General features: G+C 42.2%; 1 protein-coding gene across 2 annotated transcripts in view; it reads left to right on the forward strand.

The window, feature by feature from the left end:
* Positions 1-1,113: 1,113 nt before the first annotated feature.
* Positions 1,114-23,768, forward strand: part of CRLF3 (cytokine receptor like factor 3) — a 37,496-nt gene continuing 14,841 nt past the window's right edge. The window contains exons 1-6 of one of the 2 annotated variants that reach the window (XM_045984680.1): positions 1,114-1,323; positions 14,130-14,337; positions 17,261-17,348; positions 17,836-18,013; positions 21,141-21,363; positions 22,067-22,199. In XM_045984680.1, the coding sequence (XP_045840636.1) occupies positions 1,207-1,323; positions 14,130-14,337; positions 17,261-17,348; positions 17,836-18,013; positions 21,141-21,363; positions 22,067-22,199 (947 nt within the window). In that variant the 5' untranslated portion in view covers positions 1,114-1,206. Of the gene's footprint in view, positions 1,324-8,961; positions 9,068-14,129; positions 14,338-17,260; positions 17,349-17,835; positions 18,014-21,140; positions 21,364-22,066; positions 22,200-23,768 lie in introns of those variants that run through there. The other variant, XM_045984679.1, reaches the window with a different exon arrangement.

The following is a 23,768-nucleotide window of genomic DNA, read 5'->3' on the forward strand; positions in this document are numbered from 1 at the left end:
CTTGGAGCCTATAGGGGGCTTGATCTCAAGGCCCCTTGCAGGACTCGATTTCATAATAATCCTGAGATCATTACCTGAGCTGAAATAAAGAGTCTGGCGATTGCTTAGCCGACTGAGCCACCCAGGCGCCCCAGACTCATCACCTATTTTTGTATGACCCCCTCAGGGAATAATGATTTTTATTCTTTAGTTCTTTTAAAGAGGAAGGGAGAGAGAGCTCATGGGGCGGAAGGAGAGGGGGAGCAGAGGAAGAGGGAGAGAAAGAGAATCTTTAAGCAGGATCTAGGCTCAGCACAAGCCAGACAAGGAGTGGATCTCACCACCCTGAGCTCATGACCTGAGCGAAATCAAGAGTCCCCTGCTTAACTGAGCCACCCAAGCACCAACATTTTTATTTTTAAATAGCTTTACAAGGATGCAAAGAATATTTTGTGACACGCGGAACTTATGTGAAGTTCAAATCCGCATCTGTGAGGTTTTATTTGCACACGGTCACGCCCATTTACCTCCGAGTTGCAGCCGAGACAGGATGGCTCACGACGCTCCCACGTTTTACTACTTGCCGCTTACAGAACGAGCTTGCTCACACCCATCTTGGACTTCTGCCCGGATTGCTGTACCTACCGCTGGTCCTGCTCCTGGCTCATTAGACTGCGAGCTTCGGGTGGTGTGCTCTCGTCTGACCCTCTGAGCACGGTGCCTGGGTCCCAGTAACCTTCTAAAACGTCTGCAGCTGCGGGGACGTTCCTTTGCCGGGGAGGTGGGATAATGACCATTCAAGAGCCGTCTGGGTGGAAATTCCGACGGCTTGACAAAGTGGATTCCCCTCTCTGCCCGTTTCCTCCTCCGTGAAACGGAGACGCAAGGGGAGCTGGTCGTGAGGCCCAAATGCGAAAAGATGGGACAAGCACTCTGCGAGGTGCAGTTACTAAGCTTTCGCTGACCCCACGCGTCTCTGGAGGAAGCACTGCGGTCGGACGCTGAGCGGGAACCAGGCTACCGCCGCGTGGTCTCGGCGGCGGGAGGCGCCGGGACCCGGAGGCAGGTCTTGCGAGGAGCCGGCGCGGCTGTCAATCAAGGCGGCTGTGGGGCGGGGCGGGGCGGTGCTTCCGCCTGCGCGTGGTGAAGCCCGGCCGCTCGCCGGCGCCGGGGACTGTGGGGGAACCGCGCCCGCAGCCGCCGGCCGTGCGGCCCGACGAGGGGGTGATGGAGCTGGAGCCCGAGCTGCTGCTGCAGGAGGCCCGGGAGAACGTGGAGGCGGCGCAGAGCTACCGGCGGGAGCTGGGCCAGAGGCTGCAGGGGCTGCGGGAGGCGCGGAGGCAGGTCGGAGGGCCTCGCCGGGAGGGGTGCTGAGGGCGCGGGGTGCCGGTCGGGCGGGTGGGTGAAGGACTAGGAGGGCTCCAAGGGGCGGGAGCTGGGCGGAGGCTCTGAGGGTGCAGGGAGACCCAGCAGGGTCTGGGAACTAGGGAGGTGGTGCGAGCTGGTGGGGGGGTGGGGTGGGTGTGGAGGAGTCTTAAGGGGAAAAGACAAGTTTGGGGGATCGAGGGAGAGAGTGAGGGGCGTTCCCTAAACTGTATGAGGCGGTCTTGGTGATAGGGGCGGAGGTTGGGGGAAGCGAGGGAGCAGAGCAAAAACGGAGGCGTCGGCACAGAGGGCACTGGGGACTGGGGAGAGTTGGGGGGAGGTGGACATCTTTGGGCAAACCTGTCTTGGGGATGAAGACTGATTTTAGAGAGCCCGAATGGGATATATGGAAGGGGAGGACTAAAGAGAGAGCTAATTGAGAAGCAGTAGAGTTAACACTAAATGAGTGGGATGAATGCCTGAGAGTAGTACTTAATTTATAACCTTGAGTGCATTAAAAAAATTTAACATAACCCTATTCTAGATGGTTTAGAATTTTTTAGGTGGAGCTGTGTTGGAAGGGCAAAAGAAGGAAAATTGAAGTACTTGAGGGCTGGAGTACAAAAGTGTAAGGAAATGGAAAAAGATTTAAAGAAAGGAGTGCTGAAAGGAAAAGCTAACTATGCTTTCAAGTGACAGCATTATCTCTTCTGTGGGGACATGGTTATCAAAGACATAGGAACACCCTGGAACATATACAGAAAAAAGATACAACCCACTGCCAATGTGTAATAGCACAGATAATCCTCAAAGAACTATTAACACAGGATCTTCATAAATGTTTTACCAGTGAGTTGGGTTCCGTCTGAGTAGAATCATTTGAGTGAGTGGGATTTTTCTGTATCACACTTAATATTAATCCTGTGGGGTTTTTTTTTTTTTAAAGATTTTATTTTTATGTAATCTCTACACCCAGTAGGGCTGGAATTCACAACCTGGAAATCAAGAGTTGCATGCTCTTCCAACTGAGCCAGCCAGGCACCCACACTTCATAGTAATCTATGTTGTCATTCTAATAACTCCCATACTGCACTTATTCTGAAAATGTACAGCTGGTAGAATAGTGCTGTGAAAACAGTGCTTTTGGAGATCCTCATCATTAAGAATACTTGGCATGCTCTAGGTTTTCTATATTTTGAAAACCTTGTAGAGCTCCTATAGGCTGGGCATTATTTGTAGTCTAGTCTCAAAACTGGGAGCGAAACCTAGATATGATTATCCAGTTTGGTGAATGCTTTTCATAGCCTTCCAGTGTATTCATCTTGACTTCCATTTGAAAATCTCTGCCTTATTCCTTCTGCTGTTTTGAAGTAGAGTTTCTAAATCTAGGACATTGTTTCAAAAGAGATTAAAGTATCTCTTATTATATGACTAATGTTTCAGCCAGTTAAGGTATCTTCTATATGAGCAGGATGTTTACTTAACTGTGTCTGCAACTAAGAAACAGTAAAGTTGACATTAAATGAATGAGCTTAGCACCTGAGAGTAGTACTTACTAATTCCTAGTGTAATTTTGGATTCACTGAACACATTTAGAATGATCACATTCTGAATGGCTTAGAATTCAGTTTCCAGCCCTGTATTCTTTTAAATTTTATATCCAATAATATAAACACAGGACATACTTTCCTATAAGTTAGTGTAGTTCAGAATGGGTTTTTGTTTTGTATTTGAGGCCCACTGTCTCAGGCTGGAGGCCGAAAACACTAAGAGAATATCCATCACAGGTCCCTGATGACATTGCCCTCTGACTAGACTAATAGTGTAGTTCTCTTTTGTGAACTGAATTGTGTTTTGTGCCAGTTACAAGGCATCTCTCCTCAAAGCTAATTCTAGTGGCCTGTGTATATTTGGGTTTGTAAAATAAGTCCTCTGTCAGCTTGGATTCTAAGGAATGCCCGTGTTACAAGAATGTTATCAAAATAAGCAGCTGCTTTTGTTTGGTGGTTAGGCTATTTTTAGGGTTTCAGTCATTTTCAGAATAACTACCTAAAATTTGGCTTTTTAGTGAAAGATTTTGCATGGGGGAAGGATGAGCAGAGAGGAGAGATGCTCCCCTTTGTGTATATTTTTTACTTGCTGATTTTATTTCCTTTTGGTGTATGATTTTTTTAAATTGATACATAATTTACATATCATAAAATTCATGCCTTAAGATATGCAATTCAGCATTTTTTAGTATATTGACAAAGTTGTGCGACCATCACTACTACCTAATTCCAGAACATTTTCATGTTTCGGAAAGAAATCCCATACTGACAACCAGTAAACTACTTTCTTTATTCGGATTTGCCTGTTCTGAACATTTTGTATGAATAGAATCACAACTTGTGGCCCCTTGTGACTGGCTTCTGGGACTCAGCATGTTTTCAAGGTTCGTCCGTGTGGTAACATGCGTCAGTACCTCAGTCCTTTTTATGGCTGAATAGTATTTGTTGCATGGATATACCGCATTTTATTTATACATTCATCAACTGGTAGACACTTGGATTACTTTCACTTTTTGGCTATTATGAATAATGTTGCTGTGAACATTCGTTTACAAGTTTTTATGTTGATATGTTGTTAGTTCTTTCAGTATATACTTAGGAATCGGAGGGTTGTATGGTAACTCTGTTTAACTCTTTCAAGCCCTTGGGATCCTTTTTGTGTTTGCCTTTGTTTCTTACGCTTTAAAAATCTCTGATGAAATTTGTCTCATGTTAAGAAGCCATGTCTAGGGGTGCCTGAATGGCTCAGTGGATTAAAGCCTCTGCCTTCGGCTCAGGTCATGATACCAGGGTCCTGGGATCAAGCCTCACATCGGGCTCTCTGCTCCACAGGGAGCCTGCTTCCTCCTCTCTCTCTGTCTGCCTCTCTGCCTACTTGTGATCTCTGTCTGTCAAACAAATAAATAAAATCTTAAAAAAAAAAAAAAGCCATGTCTAGAGCGCCTGGGTGGCTCAGTGGGTTAAGCCACTGCCTTCGGCTCAGGTCATGATCTCGGGGTCCTGGGATCGAGTCCCACATCGGGCTCTCTGCTCAGCGAAGAGCCTGCTTCCCTTCCTCTCTCTCTGCCTGACTCTCTTGTGATTTCTCTCTATCAAATAAATAAATAAAATCTTTAAAAAAAAAAGCCATGTCTATGAAAATCGAGAAGGGAGAAGAGCAAACATACGTTGTTCTTCTGTCAAAAACAACTGCCAGCATGTGGCAGTTTCTCTTCTTGTGGTTAAGTTAGGCCCCACCCTCTGTCTTTATAGAAAAGGAAGTGCTGTGTAGGAATGTACTGGTAGTCTGTAACTCTTACTGTTCAAATAAGTTAAAGGCTAGAGAGGTGTTCTTGTTGTCTTCAGGAAACCAGAAAATATTTACAGCCAACCTGGCCTAAATGATGTTGAAATCATTAAGAATAGTTCTCTATAGTTCCCTGGAATCCTTGGTACTGAGATGTAAATACCGAAGAAATTAACACCCACTCTTCCTAAATTCATTTGTTCATTCACCTGGTAAATATTTACTGGGTGGGTCAGAGATACTTCTAGCTCTTAGAAATACCATGGTGAGGGAAACAGATTAGTATTCTCGCAGATTTACTCTTCCCTTTGTTGGTGGGTGTTGGGACCATTACTCCTAAAGACAAAACAAATAGGAAAAACCTAAATTCTTGTGTCTTCATTTTTAGATTTCACTTCCGTTGTGTTTTTGTTACTTATTTATTTGTACAGGTTGGCTTTCCCGCTCGTTGTGATAGCTGATCAAGATGTCACATGGTGATGTCAGCTGGCCAGTCAGATGGGCCTCACAGAGTGATACCACCTGGACAATATTGCCATTGTCTGGGGCCTAATCCTTAAGCTTTGCAGGTCCAGAAACTCCTTTGTACATTACCAAAGGGGGATTAGTTTGCGGCATGGAGGTGCCTATAGTGAGAGATACTACTGTTCTCGTCTGTATACAGTTATAATTCTTGCTAGAAAGTGAACGTGTCGGCCTTCATGTGCCTTTTAGTGTGAGTCAGTATCTCTCAGGGTGTTGATGAGAGCAAGCAAGTCTCTTCTCTTCAGAGTAAAGGGCCAGATCCTGTTACCTAATTAAGATACTATTTGCTGAGGAGCCTACCTAGCTCCGGCCAGTGGTGTCCTTTTGATCCTTGCTACCACAGGTGTGGTCCATTACCTGAGAGCTCGCGAAGAATGCAAGAATCAGGCCAGACCTAACTAAATCACAGTCTACTTGAACAAGATTGTCAGGTGTGATACAAATGCACATTAAAAATCGAGGCACAGGGGCGCCTGGGTGGCTCAGCGGGTTAAAGCCTCTGCCTTCGGCTCAGGTCATGATCCCAGGGTCCTGGGATCGAGCCCCGCATCAGGCTCTCTGCTTGGCTGGGAGCCTGCTTCCTCCTCTCTCTCTCTCTGCCTGCCTCTCTGCCTACTTGTGGTCTCTATCTGTCAAGTGGATAAATCTTTAAAAAAAAAAAAAAAAAAAATCGAGGCACACTGCCTTAGAGTATACCATTACCAATTTGTCAACTCTGCACTGATTTCTATAGTTTAATCAAACTGTAAGTGTGTTGTTATAAATTGCTGTTATTTATCCTCAAGATTAAAACCTGGCTGGCTCAGTTGGTAGAGCACATGATCTTGATGTTGGGGTCATGAGTTTAAGCCCTGCGTTAGGCATAGAGCCTCCTTTTTTGTTTTGTTTTGTTTTGTTTTTTCCCTAAAGATTTTATTTAGTTATTTGACGAAGAGAGAGACAGCAAGAGAGGGAACACAAGCTGGGGGGTGGGGAGTGGGAGAGGAAGAAGCAGGCCTGCTGAGTAGGCCCAGTGCATGGCTGGATCCCAGGACCCTGGGATCATGACCTAAGGCAGATGCTTAATGACTGAGCCACCCAGGCGCCCATAGAACCTCCTTTAAACAAAACAAAATGTCATTTGAAATATCATGGGTTTGTTAGATAATTATGCAGTGATACACAAGTGAGTAATTGACAATAAGCTAGTGCTTGTCCTATCATGTCTTAATATCTTAATGTGACCATTTGTCTTTATAGTGTTTTTTCCCTTTTTTAATAGTTGATTTCATACAATTTTTTGAAGATTTAACGAGCAGTCTTGATACTCTTAATATACAATACCATGTCTTCTCTAGGTGGTTATTCCCACAGGGTTTGAAAACTCATAGCATACTAGTTAAAGACTGGGACAGATCTAGAAGTCCGTGAGGGGGAGAAATGTTATTTCAGAAAACCAGGGCAGGAAGCCTTAGTAGCTCAGCAAAGAAAAGAACGCTATTATTGCTTCTTTTATCTCCCACTTCCCCTTCTGTTACCCATTTTCAAAACAGCCCAAAAATCTGTCTGAAAATGATGTTACTGTAGTAGTACTTACCGAATTGTCCTAAGGAAAGGTTAAATCTAGAACTGATTTCTAGATGAACAGATGAACCAAGAACAGATGAAACAATTTAAAAATAACCTATAATTTTACTACTTAGACAACCACTGTTAACATTTTGGTGTGTCCTTCTAGACCTATTATTTTGCAAAATTAAGAGACTACTCTATATGCAACTTCATATCCATCTCTTTTTCTTTGGGTTAGTAGTATATGGAGCATTTAGCAACTTCTGGAGCATTTGTTGGTGGTAGGCTGAGATGTATTGACTTAGGTGTGCCAAAATACTGGAAGCAATGCTCTAGAAGCAAAACTAAATAGTCAACAGCCAAGAGTGGGGAGAAAAGCTGCACACACATGTTTGTGTTCAGAAGACCACATGTTTATATTGGCTTTTCAGTCGTCTTTTTTCAAATAAGTCTTTTCACAAATGTCTTTAAACATGGCACTCTGAAAGCTGCTTATTGAGTCCAAAACTCACTTGAAATATAGGATATAGATGAGAATTAAAACCTGTATTCTGAATCAATAATGTTAAAATCAGTGATGTTAATGATAAACTGTTTGTCACAGAGGTGCCCAGGTTTTCTCTGTGTAGATATTTTTTTCAATGTAACTGTAGTATAGGTACATAGATTTTGATAAAGAAAGGGGCACCTGGGTGGCTCAGTCAGTTATGCCTCCAACTCTTGGTTTTGGCTCAAATCATGATCTCAGAACTGTGAGATTGAGCCCCGTGTCAGGCTTTGGGCTTAGCACAGAGTCTCGTAGAAATTCTCTCCCTCTCCTTCCCCCTTGCTCTTCCTCCTCTGTCTCTCAAAAATAAAGAAAATCTTTAAAAATTTTTGATGGAGGAAGTGCTGAGTGGCTCAGTTGGTTAAGTGTCTGTCTTCAGCTCGGATCATGATCCTGGGGTCCTGGGATCGATCCCCGTATCAGGCTCCCTGCTCAGTAGGAATCCTGCTTCTCTCTCTCCCACTCCCCCTGCTTTTGTTCCCTTTTGCTCTCAGTCTCTGTCAAATGAATAAATAAAATCTTTTTTTTAAAAAAAAAAAGGAACTTAATACTTTTTGTCGTAGTTACGTGTGCAGGCAACTAGCTCCTTTACCAGAATGACAGTTTTTTTGAGGTCATGGCTATGCTTTATTCATCTTTATAATCCCGGCTCCTGGCACATACTAGATCTCAATAAATATTGAATAAGTGCTTTTATAAATGTCATGGGTGTAATTTTGCAGATATTTTTAGATTGTTCGTGGTCTTGATCATACACACCCTATTCATTAATGCAGATAATCAAGAAGTAAACTTTTGTTTTCTTGTATGGTTTGGTTATTTGTTGCTACCTAATAAACTATATCAAAGCGTAATGCCTTAAAAAGCCATCCTACTTGCTTACTATTCTGGGGAGTGACTGGGCTTGGTTGGGCGGTTCTGATTTTGCTGGTAACACCCAAGTAATTGCAGTCAGATGGCAGCTAAGGCTGGAATGCTCAAGAAAGAACATTCACCTACCTGTCTGTAGCCTCAGTGGCTGCAGGACTCCGTTGGAATGCTGGCATGGCTGGGCCTGGATGCCAGCCTTCTTCCCTTCTTCCCAGCCTTCCCTCTCATCTCCCCCTTCCACTCTCCAAAAGGGTAACCAGATATCTTACATGGTGGATCAGGACCCTCAAAAGTGCACGAGTGGCAGTTGCTAGGCTGCTAGACCTGGAGCTGGCACAGCCTCCGTCCCACTCTGTGGCTATGCACATCAGCCTGCAAGTGCTCGTCACAGCCCTGCTGTGCTCCTGGGGGCAGGACTGCACGGCGATACAGTATCAGGACAGGGGGTTCGTGGTTCACTGGGGGCCACTCACATAACAGACTGCCAAATCCTATAATGAAGATTTTCTTTCTGAATGTTTTCAAATAGGCATTAAGAAAAAGAAAGCCAAACTGTAAGAAAGGCAAGAAGGACATGTGGCAGCACTCACAAGTCCCTAAATGGGTCATACAATTCAAATTCTGTCACTGTTCTCGCTTTCTGATGTGGGCATGTTTATGTCTCTGACTCCACTAAGTTATTTATAGATGCTTTCTTCATAGGGTTGTGGTAGCATTTAAGTGAGACCATGTGTGTAAGGGGCTGGCACAGGTGTCCAGTAGATGATAGCTGTCGCCGTATTACTATTGCCGTACCATCGTCATCGTTATTTTTAGCGACTAAGGTCTTGGTGTCAGTGTGAAGATGAAGAGCTGATGCAGTACATTTCACATGAACCAAGAATAAACATTTTGGTTAGTTTTTTCAATTTCAGTTGACTATTTTATATATTTACTTTGTCTTTTATTTTTGATCATTATGTTCTTATTAGCTAAGTGTTTAAAGCCATTGTCTAATTTTAAATAGTTTTGGGGTGCCTGGCTGGCTCAGTGGGTGGAACGTGTGACTCTTGATGTCAGGATTGTGAATTTGAGCCCCACCTTGGGTGTAGGGATTACTTAAAAAATGAAATCTTAAAAATAAAATAAAATCATTTTAGTTTCTTATTACTAGTTGGGAAAATAAATTCTTAAACTTGGAGGTTAAAAATTATTTTCTTCTATAAAGTTATAAAAATGCATGTTTTAGGGGCGCCTGGGTGGCTCAGTGGGTTAAAGCCTCTGCCTTTGGCTCAGGTCATGATCCCAGGGTCCTGGGATTGGGCCCCCGCGTCGGGCTCTCTGCTCAGTGCAGAGCACCGCCTGCCTCTTTGCCTACTTGTGAGCTCTGTCTGTCAAATAAATAAATAAAATCTTTAAAAAAAAATGCATGTTTTAGGGTGCCTGGGTGGATCAGTGGGTTAAGCCTCTGCCTTCAGCTCGGGTCATGGTCTCAGGGTCCTGGGATCGAGTCCCGCATTGGGCACTCTGCTCGGCAGGGAATCTGCTTCCTCCCCTCTGTCTCTGCCTGCCTCTCTGCCTACTTGTGATCTCTGTCAAATAAATTTAAAAAATAAAAAGAAGAAGAAGAAGAAGAAAATGCATGTTTTAGAGGAGATAGGGGAGATTCTGGTACTTTTTTCTAAAATATGCTGTTATATTTATTATTATTGTATTATATTGATGTAGCAATTTTATATTGCCACTGAAGACCACAGATGTTTTAAGTCAAATTCTACATAGGTTTTATGAGCTTTTTAGTAGCTAAACTGGAGGAAAATGTGTCAGTCACTGTTGTCTTGGAGGGCTGTGAAGTATATATTTACTAGGCTTTTGCAAACCTTAGTATCGATGTGTAAACTTGATGACTCTTTGGCATTTTGTGAACTCATCCTCCTGTTAAAACTTTAAAAATACAGTTGCTTAGGGATTAAACTGCAATAAAGGTAAGTTTTTTGTTTTTGTTTTTTTGGTTTTTTTTTTAAGATTTATTTATCAGAGAGTGTATGTGTGCGCGCTCAGGAAGAGGGGTAGAGGGAGGGGGAGAGAGAGTGCCTATCAGACTGTACAAAGTTCGGAGCCTGATGCAGGACTTGATCCCACAACCTGAGATCATGACCTCAGTTTAAATAAGAGTTGGATGCCCAACCAACTGTGCCACCTAGGTTCCCCAGGAAGTGAGTTTTAATGGTCTATTACAGTAGAGGCTTTAGTGAAAAATTGGTTTGAATATTATTAATCAGCATAAACAGTGTATATGACAGTTTCCTTTTTAAGACCTTGAGTTGTGTATCATTTGTTCTACTTAAATCTGCTTTGGGGGCGCCTGGGTGGCTCAGTGGGTTAAGCCTCTGCCTTCAGCTCAGGTCATGGTCTCAGGGTCCTAGGATCGAGCCCCGCATGGGGCTCTCTGCTCAGCAGGGAACCTACTTCCTCCTGTCTCTCCACCTGCCTCTCTGCCTACTTGTGATCTCTCTCTCTCTGCCGGATAAATAGATAAAATCTTAAAAAAAAAAAAAAATCTGCTTTGTTACTAACATCGCAGTTGTTTTGCCCTAGAAAGGCTAGGTAGCATTTGGGGCTGTGTGGTTATCTACCCCATGATTTTTGGTATGCAAGGATAAGAAATACAAGTTACAGCAGGAAGTGTTTGCAGTCCGTACATCATTTATAGGTTTGCCTGGGAACTTCTGAAAATGGGAAAAGTGGGAAGACCATGGTCCTTGGAGTCAGACTTTTTCTGGCACTGTGAAACCTTGGGAAAGTTATTTGACTTCGTCAAGGTTCACCCTCTTAAGTGTAGACAGTAGAGACCCACCTCTCAGAGTCCTTGTGAAGTTAATGAGCAGACAGGGCACACATGGACCATGGTACCACATCAGATAAGAAGAATCACTCAGCAGAGAAGTCCGCATAGTTTATTTCCTTCAAGCCAAGCAAATGAAACAGCAGTGGCTGGTGTTCTATAAACGAAAGGGACTATGTTTATAATGGAAGTATAGGAGGTGCGTTTGGAAATGGAGTCTCCCCTGCCCAGTCTTCTCAGTGCTTTATGTTCACGTACTTCCTCTTTTTCTTTCCTCTGCGGTTCTGAAACAAAAACAAAACATAGTTGCGCACTGAAACTGTTCAAGCTTTTGAATTCTTTCTAAAGAGGAAATTGACTTTACCTAACCAATGCACTTCCTGTGTGTGCCGTATCCGTTAAAGAGTGAGACGGGACCTCATTGTATGCTTCTCAACTGCAGAATTTCCTCTTGGTGGTGGGGGTGTGAACTGTATTACAGTGCTTCAACATGTCTTCGTTTATTTTGGTATCTATAAGGTCTGTCGTGATTCACCTGGGGATCTTGTTTAAAATGTCCGTACTGATTCAGTAGTTCTGGATGGAGCCTAACGGTCTGTATTTCTAACAGTATTCCAGGCGATGTATTAAAATCATAAGACATACTCTCCCTGGTTCCTTAAAAAAGGTCTTATGTGGGCACCTAGGTGGCTCAGTTGGTTGAGCGACTGCCTTCCACTCAGGTCATGATCCCAGAGTCCTGGGATCGAGTGCTGCATCAGGCTCCCAGCTCTGCGGTGAGTCTGCTTCTCCCTCTGACCTTCTCCCCTTTCCTGCTCTCTTTCACTGTCTATCAAATAAATAAATAAATAGAATCTTTTTAAAAAAATGTAAAAGGCCTTATACATGTACACAATTAACTTCATTTTTACTCAACAACATTTGTTTCCCAGGTGCTATGTATGTTAGGGTGTGAGTCTTAAGGACCCAGGATCCCACAGATGAGTAATGAACCAGAACATTTTGAGTACAGCCCCCTCCCTTTCTTTTTAAATTTTGGCTTTGGTTTATTTCATGGAAACTCCCTTGTAAGTGTACAGAGACTACGTAACAATTAAACTTATAGCAGGGTCTCTCTTTTTCTTTATGATTTAACGAATTCCACTATTTACTACACATATACTGTTGTAAGTTGCATTACTGTCAAAAGGAGAAAAAATATTTCCATTATCCACTTCGGCCAATCACACTCATCTTTTTTTTTTCCCCTGTATTTTGTTTTTGTACTCCTTGAGCATTGACACCTTTTGTTTTTACATGGTTGTGAACGTTTCTGGAAAACAATTTTGTATTCTGCTTTTTAATTTTAATTAATTAATTTATTTATTTATTTTTTACTTGATAGAGCACAAGTAAGCAGACTGGCAGGCAGGAGTAAAGAAAGAAGCAGGCTCTCCACTGAGCAGGGTGCCTGATACGGGGCTCCATCCCAGGACTCTGGGATCATGACCTGAGCTGAAGGCAGACGCTTAACTGCCTGAGCCACCCAGGCGCCCCTGTATTTTGCTTTTTAAATTTAGTGTTAGAGAATAAATGGAAAACTTTCTAAATTTCTCTATTAACTGTTGAAATCCTGTGCTTTGTGGATTTTCTTGGACTTTAAACTCTCTTGGAAAGATAAAGTTAGCCAGAGGGTTAGAGTAGTAAATGTAATAATGTCATTATGAAGCTAATATGGTAATATCACCAAAGTAAAATGTGTGTTTGCTTTGATTCACAACTATTTGGTTTTTAGAATTTTCCTGTTAAGTGAGTGACTTGTGTGTTGTCTGTATCTTAGAAAAAAAAAGGTGTTTTATCTGTGTAGACAACTGGTTTGTTTTCAAAATATGTGTGAGCTGTAAAGATTTCCCTGTCCTATCTCCCAGAGCAGCACCTCTTAATCTGAGCTCTGTGGACCAGAGGGCAGTGTTTCTCAAAGTGTGAGCTGCAGAATCACAGGGGTGCTTGTGAACAAGAACTCCATCCATACCCTCCAGCCCTCTTCAAAGGTTCTGGATCAGTAGGTCTGGGATGGAGCCCTGCACTCTAAATTGTATCTGGCAGCCTACATGATTCTTCTATAAACCGAGTTTCAGAATTACTGCTGCAGGCCAGCCGTGGTTGAGATTTGAGGGAATTTGTAAGTTCTGTAATTGAATTAATTTCTTTAGGGTATGGAGTATGCATTTACTGGGAAGATAGGGTCTGTAAACCTTTCATTGAGATTTGCAAAGAGGAAAATGACTCAGAAAAGATTTAAATTATTGTCCCAGAGGTGTGTTTTCATGAAGATTTTCTGCCTTCTATGAACCCCTTTGAATTTTAAATAAGTTCTTAGCTTTCTCTTAGTATAATGAGAGCATTTTATCCCTTAGGTGATTTTTTTTTTAATTATGGCTTTTATTTATTATTTAGTTTTTATTTATTTTAGAGGTGTGGAGGAGTGGAGGGAGAAGAAGGAGAGACAGACTCTCAAACAGACTCCATGCTGAGTGTGAGTCTGACACAGGGGTCTGTCCCACAACCCTGAGATCATGACCTGAGCTGAAACCAAGAATCAGATGCTCAACTGACTGAGCCCCGCAGATGCCCCTATAGTATGCTTTCTGATTTACCATTTATTTACTACTTTTCAGTAAAATGAATTTCAACCCCCTCCTACTTAAAAATTGTTTTGTACTGAAACATACTATTGCCAAGAACTACTTTGTGTGATAATGATACTTTCTAATATTTTTTAAAATTGGGAACAACAATGTGCCAGTAATTTTACAAAGCATAATACATAGATTATTTAATCCTGTTAACAGTAACTCCATGAAGCAAGCATTATATTCATTTAACAAATAAGGAAATTGAGGTGTGGTGTGCTTAATTAGTGTGACCAGACGGATGTAGTTTGTGAATGACAGAACCACGGTTTTGAGTCCATTCTGTCTTACATGAAGGCCAGTACTGTGCATTTCTGCAAGTTTGTGCAAATGAATCACATTTGATTTGTCAACAAATGGAAGGTGATCGTTGTGTAGTGCCTTGGGATTAGGGGTGATACCTGGGGATTAGCCTTTTCTAGAGATTCTAATTCTGAATTTTTGTTTTCTTTCTTTTCAGATCAAAGAGAGTGCATCACAGACAAGAGATGTCCTCAAACAGCATTTTAATGATTTAAAGGGAACCCTTGGGAAGCTCCTGGATGAGCGATTGGTGACCCTTTTGCAAGAGGTGGACACGATTGAACAGGAAACCATTAAACCTCTAGATGACTGCCAGAAGCTCATAGAGCACGGAGTTAATACTGCAGAGGACTTAGTCCAAGAAGGTGGGAGTCCAGGGAGCCTATCAAGTGGGGCACATTCAGTTTGGCTCTTTGCTAATTTCTCAGGGTGCCAGCAGGTTTGTTGCCATCTGTGGGGCACTTAGCATGTTCCTACCTCAGAATAGTTTGTAATATAGGATGACAGATACACAGTGAGGTCTCCCAGGGTGAATGTAGTTAAAGTGTTAATTACAATCAGTTTTAAGACAAGGGATAATGGTTTTTCTCAAATGGTTTTTTGGTAGTATCTTATTCACTGCTAACACTGTGACTTTTTTTTTTTTTTTTTTAAGATTTTATGTATTTATTTGACAGACAGAGATCACAAGTAGGCAGAGAGGCAGGCAGAGAGAGAGTGAGAGGCAAGTTTCCCGCTGAGCAGAAAGCCCGATGCGGGGCTCGATCCCAAGACCCTGGGATCATGACCCGAGCCGAAGGCAGAGGCTTTAACCCACTGAGCCACCCAGGCGCCCCTAACACTGTGACTTTAAGGTCCTTTTGAGTCTGTTCATGTATTTTTCAGAGTGTTCATAGAATTTAATTCCATTGTTAGTTTTAGAAGGTTAAAAATTATATTTGGTGTTTACTCCTGACATCGTAGTGGTTATATACCTATCTGCAGCCAATTACTGTGGTTAAAGCATGCCCAGATCTTGCCTTGCTATCTTCCTGTCTTCATGTCCACTTTCCTCCCTTCACACAGATCTTTGTCAAGTACATTAAATAAAAAGGTAGCGGTTCTGCCTTTTGGGGCTCACAGCACAGTGAGAGGCATACGTGCTGAGAGAGATCTAAGACCTACAGGAGCAGGGAAGGGAAAGCGCTTCACTGTGGGAGAGTGAAGGGTAGCTTTCTGTGGGAGGAGTTCACAGAGGCTTGAAGGACTTCATTAAGTGAGGAAGAAACGGAGGTAACAGCACGACTGGAAGCAGAAGTAACATCACGAGTGAAGTGAATGGCATATCAGGGGTCTATTGAAGGTATTTTAGGCAGCAGAGTTACACAATTGGATTTGCATTTTTTAAAAAATGATGCTGCCTGTAGTTTGGAGATTGTATTAGAGGTCCTAGGACTGGAAGTCAAAGAGGCCAGTTGAGAAGATGTAGCACTACTCCAGCAGGAAATGAAGAAGGCAGTGGGCTTCATCATGGTGGAGACAAAGTGGGGCTGATTTTAAGACTTTTCAGAGTTAAAATTATTGACGAGTTTACCTATCAGTGAGTGTTGATTATTGGTGATTGCCTGGAGCTAGGTTGGAGAATAAAGGGAGGGGTTTAGGATGACCAAAACCAGCCAGATTTGGGATGAGCAGGTTGAATTATGCTGTTTACTGATGTAGGAAACAAAGGAGAAAGGTGGGCTTCAGTGGGTAGTGAGGCATTCAGTTTGGGGCGTGTTGAATCTGAGGTGCTCAGGATGCCCAGACGGTAGTTGGGCATGTGGCATGTGGCTTAGGAGAGAGATCAGTGTGGCAAGATGGTAATTGGTGGTGTGTACATCAAGTTGGACTCCGTGGGAGCTAGTAAATCTTCCAAAGCTAGTGTGTCCTATGAAGAGAGAGCGTGGTAGACGATGCCAGCATTGAAAGGACAGTTGAGGAAAAAGGGCCAGAGCCAGAGCCTGAAAAGTACCCGTCCTGCCCTGAGTGCTGTGAATGGCATGGGACGAAGAGGGTGCTCGGCTCATGGGTCTGTCACTCTCACTGGAAATTCATCCCCTTTCAGTCCCATTTAGAATGTGGCACTGCTGTTATCTTTACGTGCTGATGACATTTTGTCTCCTCTTCAGAGAGAGCTGGTTCTTTGCCGCTGACCCTAACACTGCCTTTGAGAAATTCTTTTTCGTGGGGCCACAGAGTGTCTTTCCTGAGAGACTTTGTATTGGGAAACAAACCCAAAAGCAGTTCACAGGTCAGGAGTGTCTCCTCCTCACCCTGAGGACTGAGAAATGTTCTTATTTTAGAAAAGAAATCCTTTGAGGCACAAACTTGTTTGTTACAGCATCTGATGCTTAAATGGTTTTAGACTTCAGAAATATTTGGAATTTCAACCTCTTTCCTCCCTCCCAAGGGATAAAAACTTATTTATGGAATTTTGAGGACTTTGAGGCAGGGTTCAATATGTCCTGTTTTCCTCTTGCTGAGGGAGAATGTCCTGTCCTATGGTCCCAAAAAACTTGAGGCATTCCAGGGCACATTCAGAGGGAATGGGGATGTGGAAGGCCATAGAAGTTGGTCATTTTTTTTAATGCCTTTAGATAATTTTTCTTCTTTATTTTTCTGTGGAATAATTTCTAATATGTGATACTCATTTAGGAAAACAGCTGTATCATTTGATTTTATGAGACCTCGTGCCCGTGGGGCATCTGGGTGGCTCAGTCAGTTGAGCGTCTCCCTTCGGCTCAGGTTATGATCCCAGGATCCTGGGACTAAGCCCCGCATCAGGCTCCCTGCTCAGTGGGGAGTCTCCTTCTCCCTCTTCCTCTTTCCCTCCCCGCATCTTCTCTCACTCTCTTTCTCAAAGAAAAAAAAACAACAAAAAAACCCCATGCTCTATTTTTCTATCAGCGTAATATCTGTCCTGGCTCGTGTTGGAGTTCTGTAAATCAAGATTCTGTAGGAGACATGGAAAAAAGGACCTAGACCCTCTCCTTTGTGTAAAAATGGTCAACAGATCAGATTTCTTCATACAGAGCAGAATCTTTCATTCCTGGTAAAATGTTACCATTATTTACCCCTTTTATTTGTGAGCTTTACCTTAGAGTCACTTCTAAAATAGTTTTTACTTTCACTTTTTGGGAATTTGACTGTGGAATCACTTAAGAATTATTTGCAAGAAAACCAGAGACCACCTAGACATGAGCTGTAGTGATTACTTTATAATGTGACCATTTTTTGGTGTATTTATTCTCTTATTCCTGATTGTAGGGGAGATTGCCATTCTTGGTGGTGTAGGAGAACAGAATGAAAAACTGTGGAACTTTACCAAAAAGGCCTCACACATTCAGTTGGACAGGTAAAGGAGTTAGTGCTGTTCAGGCTTAGTTTTAAGCATTCAAACTGCTTGCATTCCCTCTCCTTCCCCCCCATTAAAGATTCTGAGTAAATGAGATAGAAAATATATATTTCAAGTTTCACTGCCCAGTACCAGTATTAGTGGTATGAAATAACTGCCATTGTAATTTTTGGTATAGTATTACTGTAGATTTTCTTCAATTCTAATGTGTAAAAGAATTACCAAATTTTAAGAAATTCTAAACATACTGAAACTGATTTTTTGGTATAAACTTGACAGTGGTGATCCTACCAATTTTCTCTTCTCTTGCTTATATTTATTTGGGAAGAGGATCTTTATGTAATGCCTTCCCCAGCCCCTACTGTCATCAGCATTATTTCCTGAGGGCTTCAGCATCATTATGTAGTATGTGACTGATCTAAACTGTGCTTCATATTCTTAACCCTTCATTAAAAGCCTCGTAAACACATAAGCTTTGTTTCCTCAGCTTACCAGAAGTGCCTTTACTGGTTGATGTGCCTTGTTTGTCCGCTCAGTTGGATGACTCAATTCTGAACATAGTGAAAGACCACATTTTCAAGCATGGGACAGTAGCGTCTCGCCCACCAGTCCAGATCGAAGAGCTAATAGAGAAACCAGGAGGCATCATTGTTCGATGGTGTAAGGTGCGTGATTAAGAATTGTGGAGACGGCTTCAACATTATGGATGTGAAATCTGAGGGCCTTTTAGAGTTTTTTATTAACTACCTTTGGACATTTTCTTCTCTTCGCAAACAAAAGTCCCTTTTGCTTTACAATTGAATTCACAGGAACTCGAAAGCAGGTAGCTCTTCCCATTTGAGGTAAATTGTTTTTGAAGGTACATTTAACAATCTCTATATCACAACAGTATTTCCCGTCACAGATTTCCTAAAGTTAACCCTTAGTAAATTGAAGATCTCTCCCATTTCTGTTTATTACAAAAGCCAAAAGATGATAGCTAATATTGGGTATCTGATATTTTCTGTTCCACACTGAACTGATACTTCTGAAATAAAATCCTGGGGGCACCTGAGTGGCTCAGTCAGTAGAGCATCTGCCTTTGGCTCAGGTCATGATCCCAAGGTTCTGGGATGGAGCCCTGCATGGGGCTTCCTGCTTGATGGGGAGCCTGCTTCGCCCTCTCCCTCCACTCCTCTACCTGCTTGTGTTCTCTCTCTCTTCCTCTCTTACTCTCTCTCAAATAAATAAAATCTTTTAGAAAATCCTAAAATGTGGTTTCTTCATATTCTCAACAGTGCTGAGAATTTTCTGTATTAAATCATATTATGTATATGAGTTACCTGTAGATAGAAATCATGTCCAAATGAGTCATAAGTGTCTTGGCTGTTGACAAACACATCATTCAGAGTGGGTACTGAGTGTCTGGAAATGATTGTTTTTTCTTAAATGGATTTTTAAAGAAGATTTTATTTATTTGAGAAAGAGTGTGTGCCCGAGACAGCGAATATGAGCAGGGGGAGGAGCAGAGGGAGAAGAACAAGCACTGCCCTGCTGAGCAGGGAGCCTGACACAGGCCTTTGTCCCAGGACCCCGAGATCATAACCTGAGCCGAAGGCAGACATTTAACCAACTGACCCACCCAGGCGTCCCTCAGTGGATTTCTTTTTAAAGATTTATTTGAGAGAGAGACACACACAGAAAAGGGGAGAAGGGTCTCCTTCCTCTCCCCTCTGCTTGCAAGGATGAGCAGAGTCCTTGCCAAGCGTGGAGCCCAGGGTGGGGATGAATCTCAGCACCCTGAGATCAGACCTGACCTGAAACCAAGAGTCGAATGGTTAACTGACTGAGCCACCCAGGTCCCCCTTCAATGGATTTTTTTACTGAAGTCTTGTTATAGAAGAAAGAAATAGATGTTTTTGTTGGTTCAAAACAAAGACTCTTACTGCATTTTTATTCTTTTCCCTGTCAGTGGATCTAGGGTTTCTAGTTTTTTTGCTATAAACAGAAGATTCATGTTCCCTTGTATACATGGCTAAGAATTTTCCTCAAGTATATACCCGGTAAAATTTTGAGGTCCCAGAGTATTGGATTTATACTGTACCAGAAATGCCAAATTCTTTTCAAGGTGATTGTACCAGGGTTTCCTTCTACCAGCAGTGTATGAGTTCCTGGTACTCTGCATCCTGACCAATGCTCGGCGTTGTCCCACTTGAGCGTTTTTGGCGATATGGTATCTCATTTTGGTTTCAGATTGTATTATCCATATTACCAATTAGGTTAAATAGTTTTATGTATTTTTTGGTAGCATGTATTTCTAATTCCTTAGAATGCTTATTTGTGCCTTTTGTTCATTCTCTTACCGGGTAAGTTTTAAGTTTTAAAGGAGTCCTTGACATATTCTGGATATGAATTATCTTGGTTTTGATAGTTGTGGGATTCTTATCTTTGAATTCCCAATATTTTATCTTTCACCTTATTGTATAGAAAATAAGCCATTTCAGAGCACCTGGGTGGCTCAGTCGGTTGAGGGGCCGGCTCTTGATTTTGGCTTAGGCTGTGATCTCAGGCTCCTGGGATCGAGCCCCACATCAGTCTCTGCACTCGGTGGGGATTCTGCTTGGGGATTCTCTCTCTGTCCTTCTCCATGCATGACTCCCTGCCTATGCTCTCTCCTCTCTCTTTTAAATGAATAAATACACTAACATTTATTTATTATTATTATTATTTTTAACAGTGTATTCCTTTATGAGGGGGGTTGGGAGGCAAGGCACCATGGTGAGGAACAAAACCAATTAAAGGAAATACAGGTATAGGAAGCAATAATGTTAAAATAGTAATACACAAAACGGGTAACTGTAATCACTTTCTTAAGAGGACTTGTGGAAAAAAAACTTTAATTGCTATTGTAAAAAAAAATCTGTATGAAGTAGAAACTGGTTTCAGTAATATTAGTAGAGAATATGTTCTGGAAAGTGGAGATAACAGGATGTAGAATCCTGGCAGCAGTTTAATAGAACAGTCCCAGAGGATAAGGCTAAGGCCAATACCTCATGAAGACGAGAGCCTTGTCTGTGGGGAATTTTGGATGATACCTGCAGAAATATTCCACTGGGCGTAAACCAAATTGAATTGTTTTCACAAGTGCTGTAAAGTTTCGTATAATAAAAGTTTTTTTCTACATGAACTTCAATTTCACAGCAAGAGTGGAATGGGATACCTGAACACAGAAGAGCGCATTCATGCAAGACAGCTAACTCCTTGATATAATAATGCATACAATTCAGAGATTACACTATCATTACAGTTAGGTTTTTGCAGCTACGAGGTGGTGGCTATGGAAAGCATGTGGCCCCCGATATCAATATCTAAGAAGCAGCCGCCACCTCCTTCTGTGTGTGTCTCTTTTTGTGGTTTTTTCTTCATTTTTATTAGTCAACTCTGTTGTTGTTACTGCTGCTTGGGAAAACTGGTAAAAACAAAATTGTAACCACTGAACCTAGGCAGTGCTCTGGCAATCAAGATGTTTAAGGCCTTTTAGAATGAATAAATAAGTCTTTAAAAAAAAAAAAGAAAAGAAAACATGCCGTTTCTTCAAAGGAAGCCAAGTTCTGCAAATCCGACCGGGAAGTATAGAACACATGGTTCAGTAAAGAAAAGACGGGCAGTTAGGATGGCTTGTTTCCTATGACCTCCCTGAGAGTAGCCCATGTTCAGCACGTGGGCTTCTGTGCATGGCCCCAGAATTCTTAAGCCGTGATGCTGAGAGAAACTGCTCCCTGATCTTACCTAACACAAAGCCTTTCTCCTTAGGTGGATGATGACTTCACGGCCCAGGATTACAGGCTGCAGTTCCGCAAGTGCACTTCCAATCATTTTGAGGACGTATATGTAGGCTCTGAAACCGAGTTCATAGTGTTGCACATAGACCCCAACGTTGATTATCAGTTCAGAGTCTGCGCCCGAGGAGATGGCCGGCAGGAATGGAGTCCTTGGAGCGTCCCCCAGATGGGTCACTCCACGTTGGTGCCTCATGGTATGCTGCTGCCTTCTCTCTCCTGAAGCCCAGCCGTGTCTCAGAATGCTGGTGCCTGTCTGTGCTCGAGGCAGCACGGTGTTTGCACACCTCCAGCCAGGTTTTCTGACCGTAAAACCTGCATTGGTGAGAACAACGTGGAACATCTCCTATTCAAATTACTTGATGGGAATTTTGAGACCTTTTCATCCATTCTTATCTCCAGAGTCCAGAAATAGTGCCAGGAGGATTATCAGCATCCCTGAAATCTAAAGATTTGAAGGGTTGTGACAGGATACTGATTTTCCTGACCTTCAGTGACTATCTGAATGGAGGTCTTATGATTTGAAATCGGTCTGTCCTATATAACTGTTTTAAAATATTCAGACTCATTTGTTAACTAGTTGTTAATCAGGCTTGGATTACACTCAGACAGTTATGCTTCACCCTGATTTCATTAGCCAGGAGACAGCACTCATTTGATCTTCTGTCTGTTCCTGTCAGAACTCTGCAGGAATAGACTAACACATTTTTTGTGATTTTTTTTTTTTTTTTTTTTTTAAGATTAACCAGGATACCCTGTCACTGAATCTCTTCCTTTACAGAACTTGCCCATGACCCCTAAATGTAGCCTCTTCTGCTTCCAAGTTTTATGTAGTGTGTCTGTGTTGAAGTACTCCTCAAAAGGTTTTAATAATTTTTTATCTCTTTGCTTTCTAAAAAGAGTGGACAGCTGGCTTCGAGGGGTACAGCCTGAGTAGTCGAAGAAATATAGCCCTCCGGAATGATTCTGAGTCCTCAGGTGTGCTCTACTCCAGCGCTCCAACTTACTTCTGTGGGCAGACATTGACGTTCAGGCAAGTAGATGTTACAGTATCTGTTGTCATGCCTCAGGCAGTAAAGTGACGTGCCTAGAACACATACAAGCTTTGGATTCAAAGTAGCCTGGAGTTTATTTCATCATTTATAAGCAGTGTTCCTCTGGGGAGAGTTCCTCTTTTCTCTTTGTTGTGGTTTTCTCAGACGTGTTCATAGAGCTATTACGAGGATGAGCTGAGATAAAGTGTAAAAAATGCCTTGCTTACGTCTCATACATAGCACATACTATGTTTATGTCTCTTCTGGAAGGATAGAGGTAAGTAGACTACCTCTCAAAAGTCAGTCCTAAAAAAATCAGAGTCCAAGAATTTTTTTCCTTTGTGAAGCGATATGAGCAGGTCTCTGTGAGAGACAACCCTTCAGTGTAAATGTACTGAGAATTACATACATAACATATATAGTTATCCATAAAATACATGTGTATGTACATAGATATGTGTATAATTCTCTGTAAAACCAGAAGCAAGCTCTCCTACCACCAATCTGTTTTCTATTTCTTCATCCATTTCTTCCTGTATTAAATAATTTCCCTGTTTTCATGTTCTGAGATAGATTCTCTATAGCCCTATTTCTGAATAGCTCATCCTAGAAAGCAAAGCCCAGTTTATTTGTTTTGAAGATTTTTACTTGAGAGAGAGGGAGAGCACTTGGTGGGGAGGAGCCTGTTGAGAGGGAGAAGCAGACTCCCTGCTGAGCAGAGAGCCCAATGTGGACTCAATCCCAGGACCCTGAGATCATGACCTGAGTTGAAGGCAGACACTTACCCTTCTGAGCCACTCAGGCATCCACAGTTTTGATTTGGAAAATTAGGGTAGCAAACTCTCCTCTAATTTGTAGTCCTTGAGATCATGAGGTTTTATGGTGAATGCTTGCTCCAAGTTCCTGTTCTCAGTCCCTGGTCATATGAAGCATGGAGAGTAACTGAAAGCTTCATGTATGCTAATATGGGCATGTTCTGTACCAGCCAAGTCATTTCAACTGTCATCAGTTTCAGAATGCACTAGTTTATACTTTGTCTCATTTTTAAAAATTTTATTAACATAGTAATGTTTTATTTCAGGGGTACAGGTCTGTGAATCATCAGGTGTACACAATTCACAGCACTCACCATAGCACATATCCTCCCCAATGTCCATAACCCCACCACCCTATGCCTCCCCCCGTCCCCCCACTGTCTCATTTTTGACATCTCTCACCCCTTAAATTATGAAGAATGACTTAATAACCAGAAAAATACTGACAAAGAGAGGGGGAAATAAAGAGTCTAGTACCTGAAGTCCACTTAGTTATTTCCCAAAGGTGAATTCATGAGTTTTATATGCTAACAAGCGCTTTTTTGGCTTGTGTCCTTTGTTTCTAGAAATACTGCCATTAGTGAATCTCCGGAGAACATTGTGCTCCTGTCTAATGGTAGGGCTTCCTGCGTTGATCTCTTCAGGTCAGGTGTCTCGGCAGGAATAGTAATCATAGGAATACTAATTGCAGTTAATAATTAAATAGCACTTACTGCACATGAGGTACTGTTTTCAGCCCTTATATCAGCTCAT

The sequence above is a fragment of the Meles meles genome, chromosome 18 (genome assembly GCF_922984935.1).
Source record: "Meles meles chromosome 18, mMelMel3.1 paternal haplotype, whole genome shotgun sequence".
Classification (NCBI taxonomy): Eukaryota; Metazoa; Chordata; class Mammalia; order Carnivora; family Mustelidae; genus Meles; species Meles meles.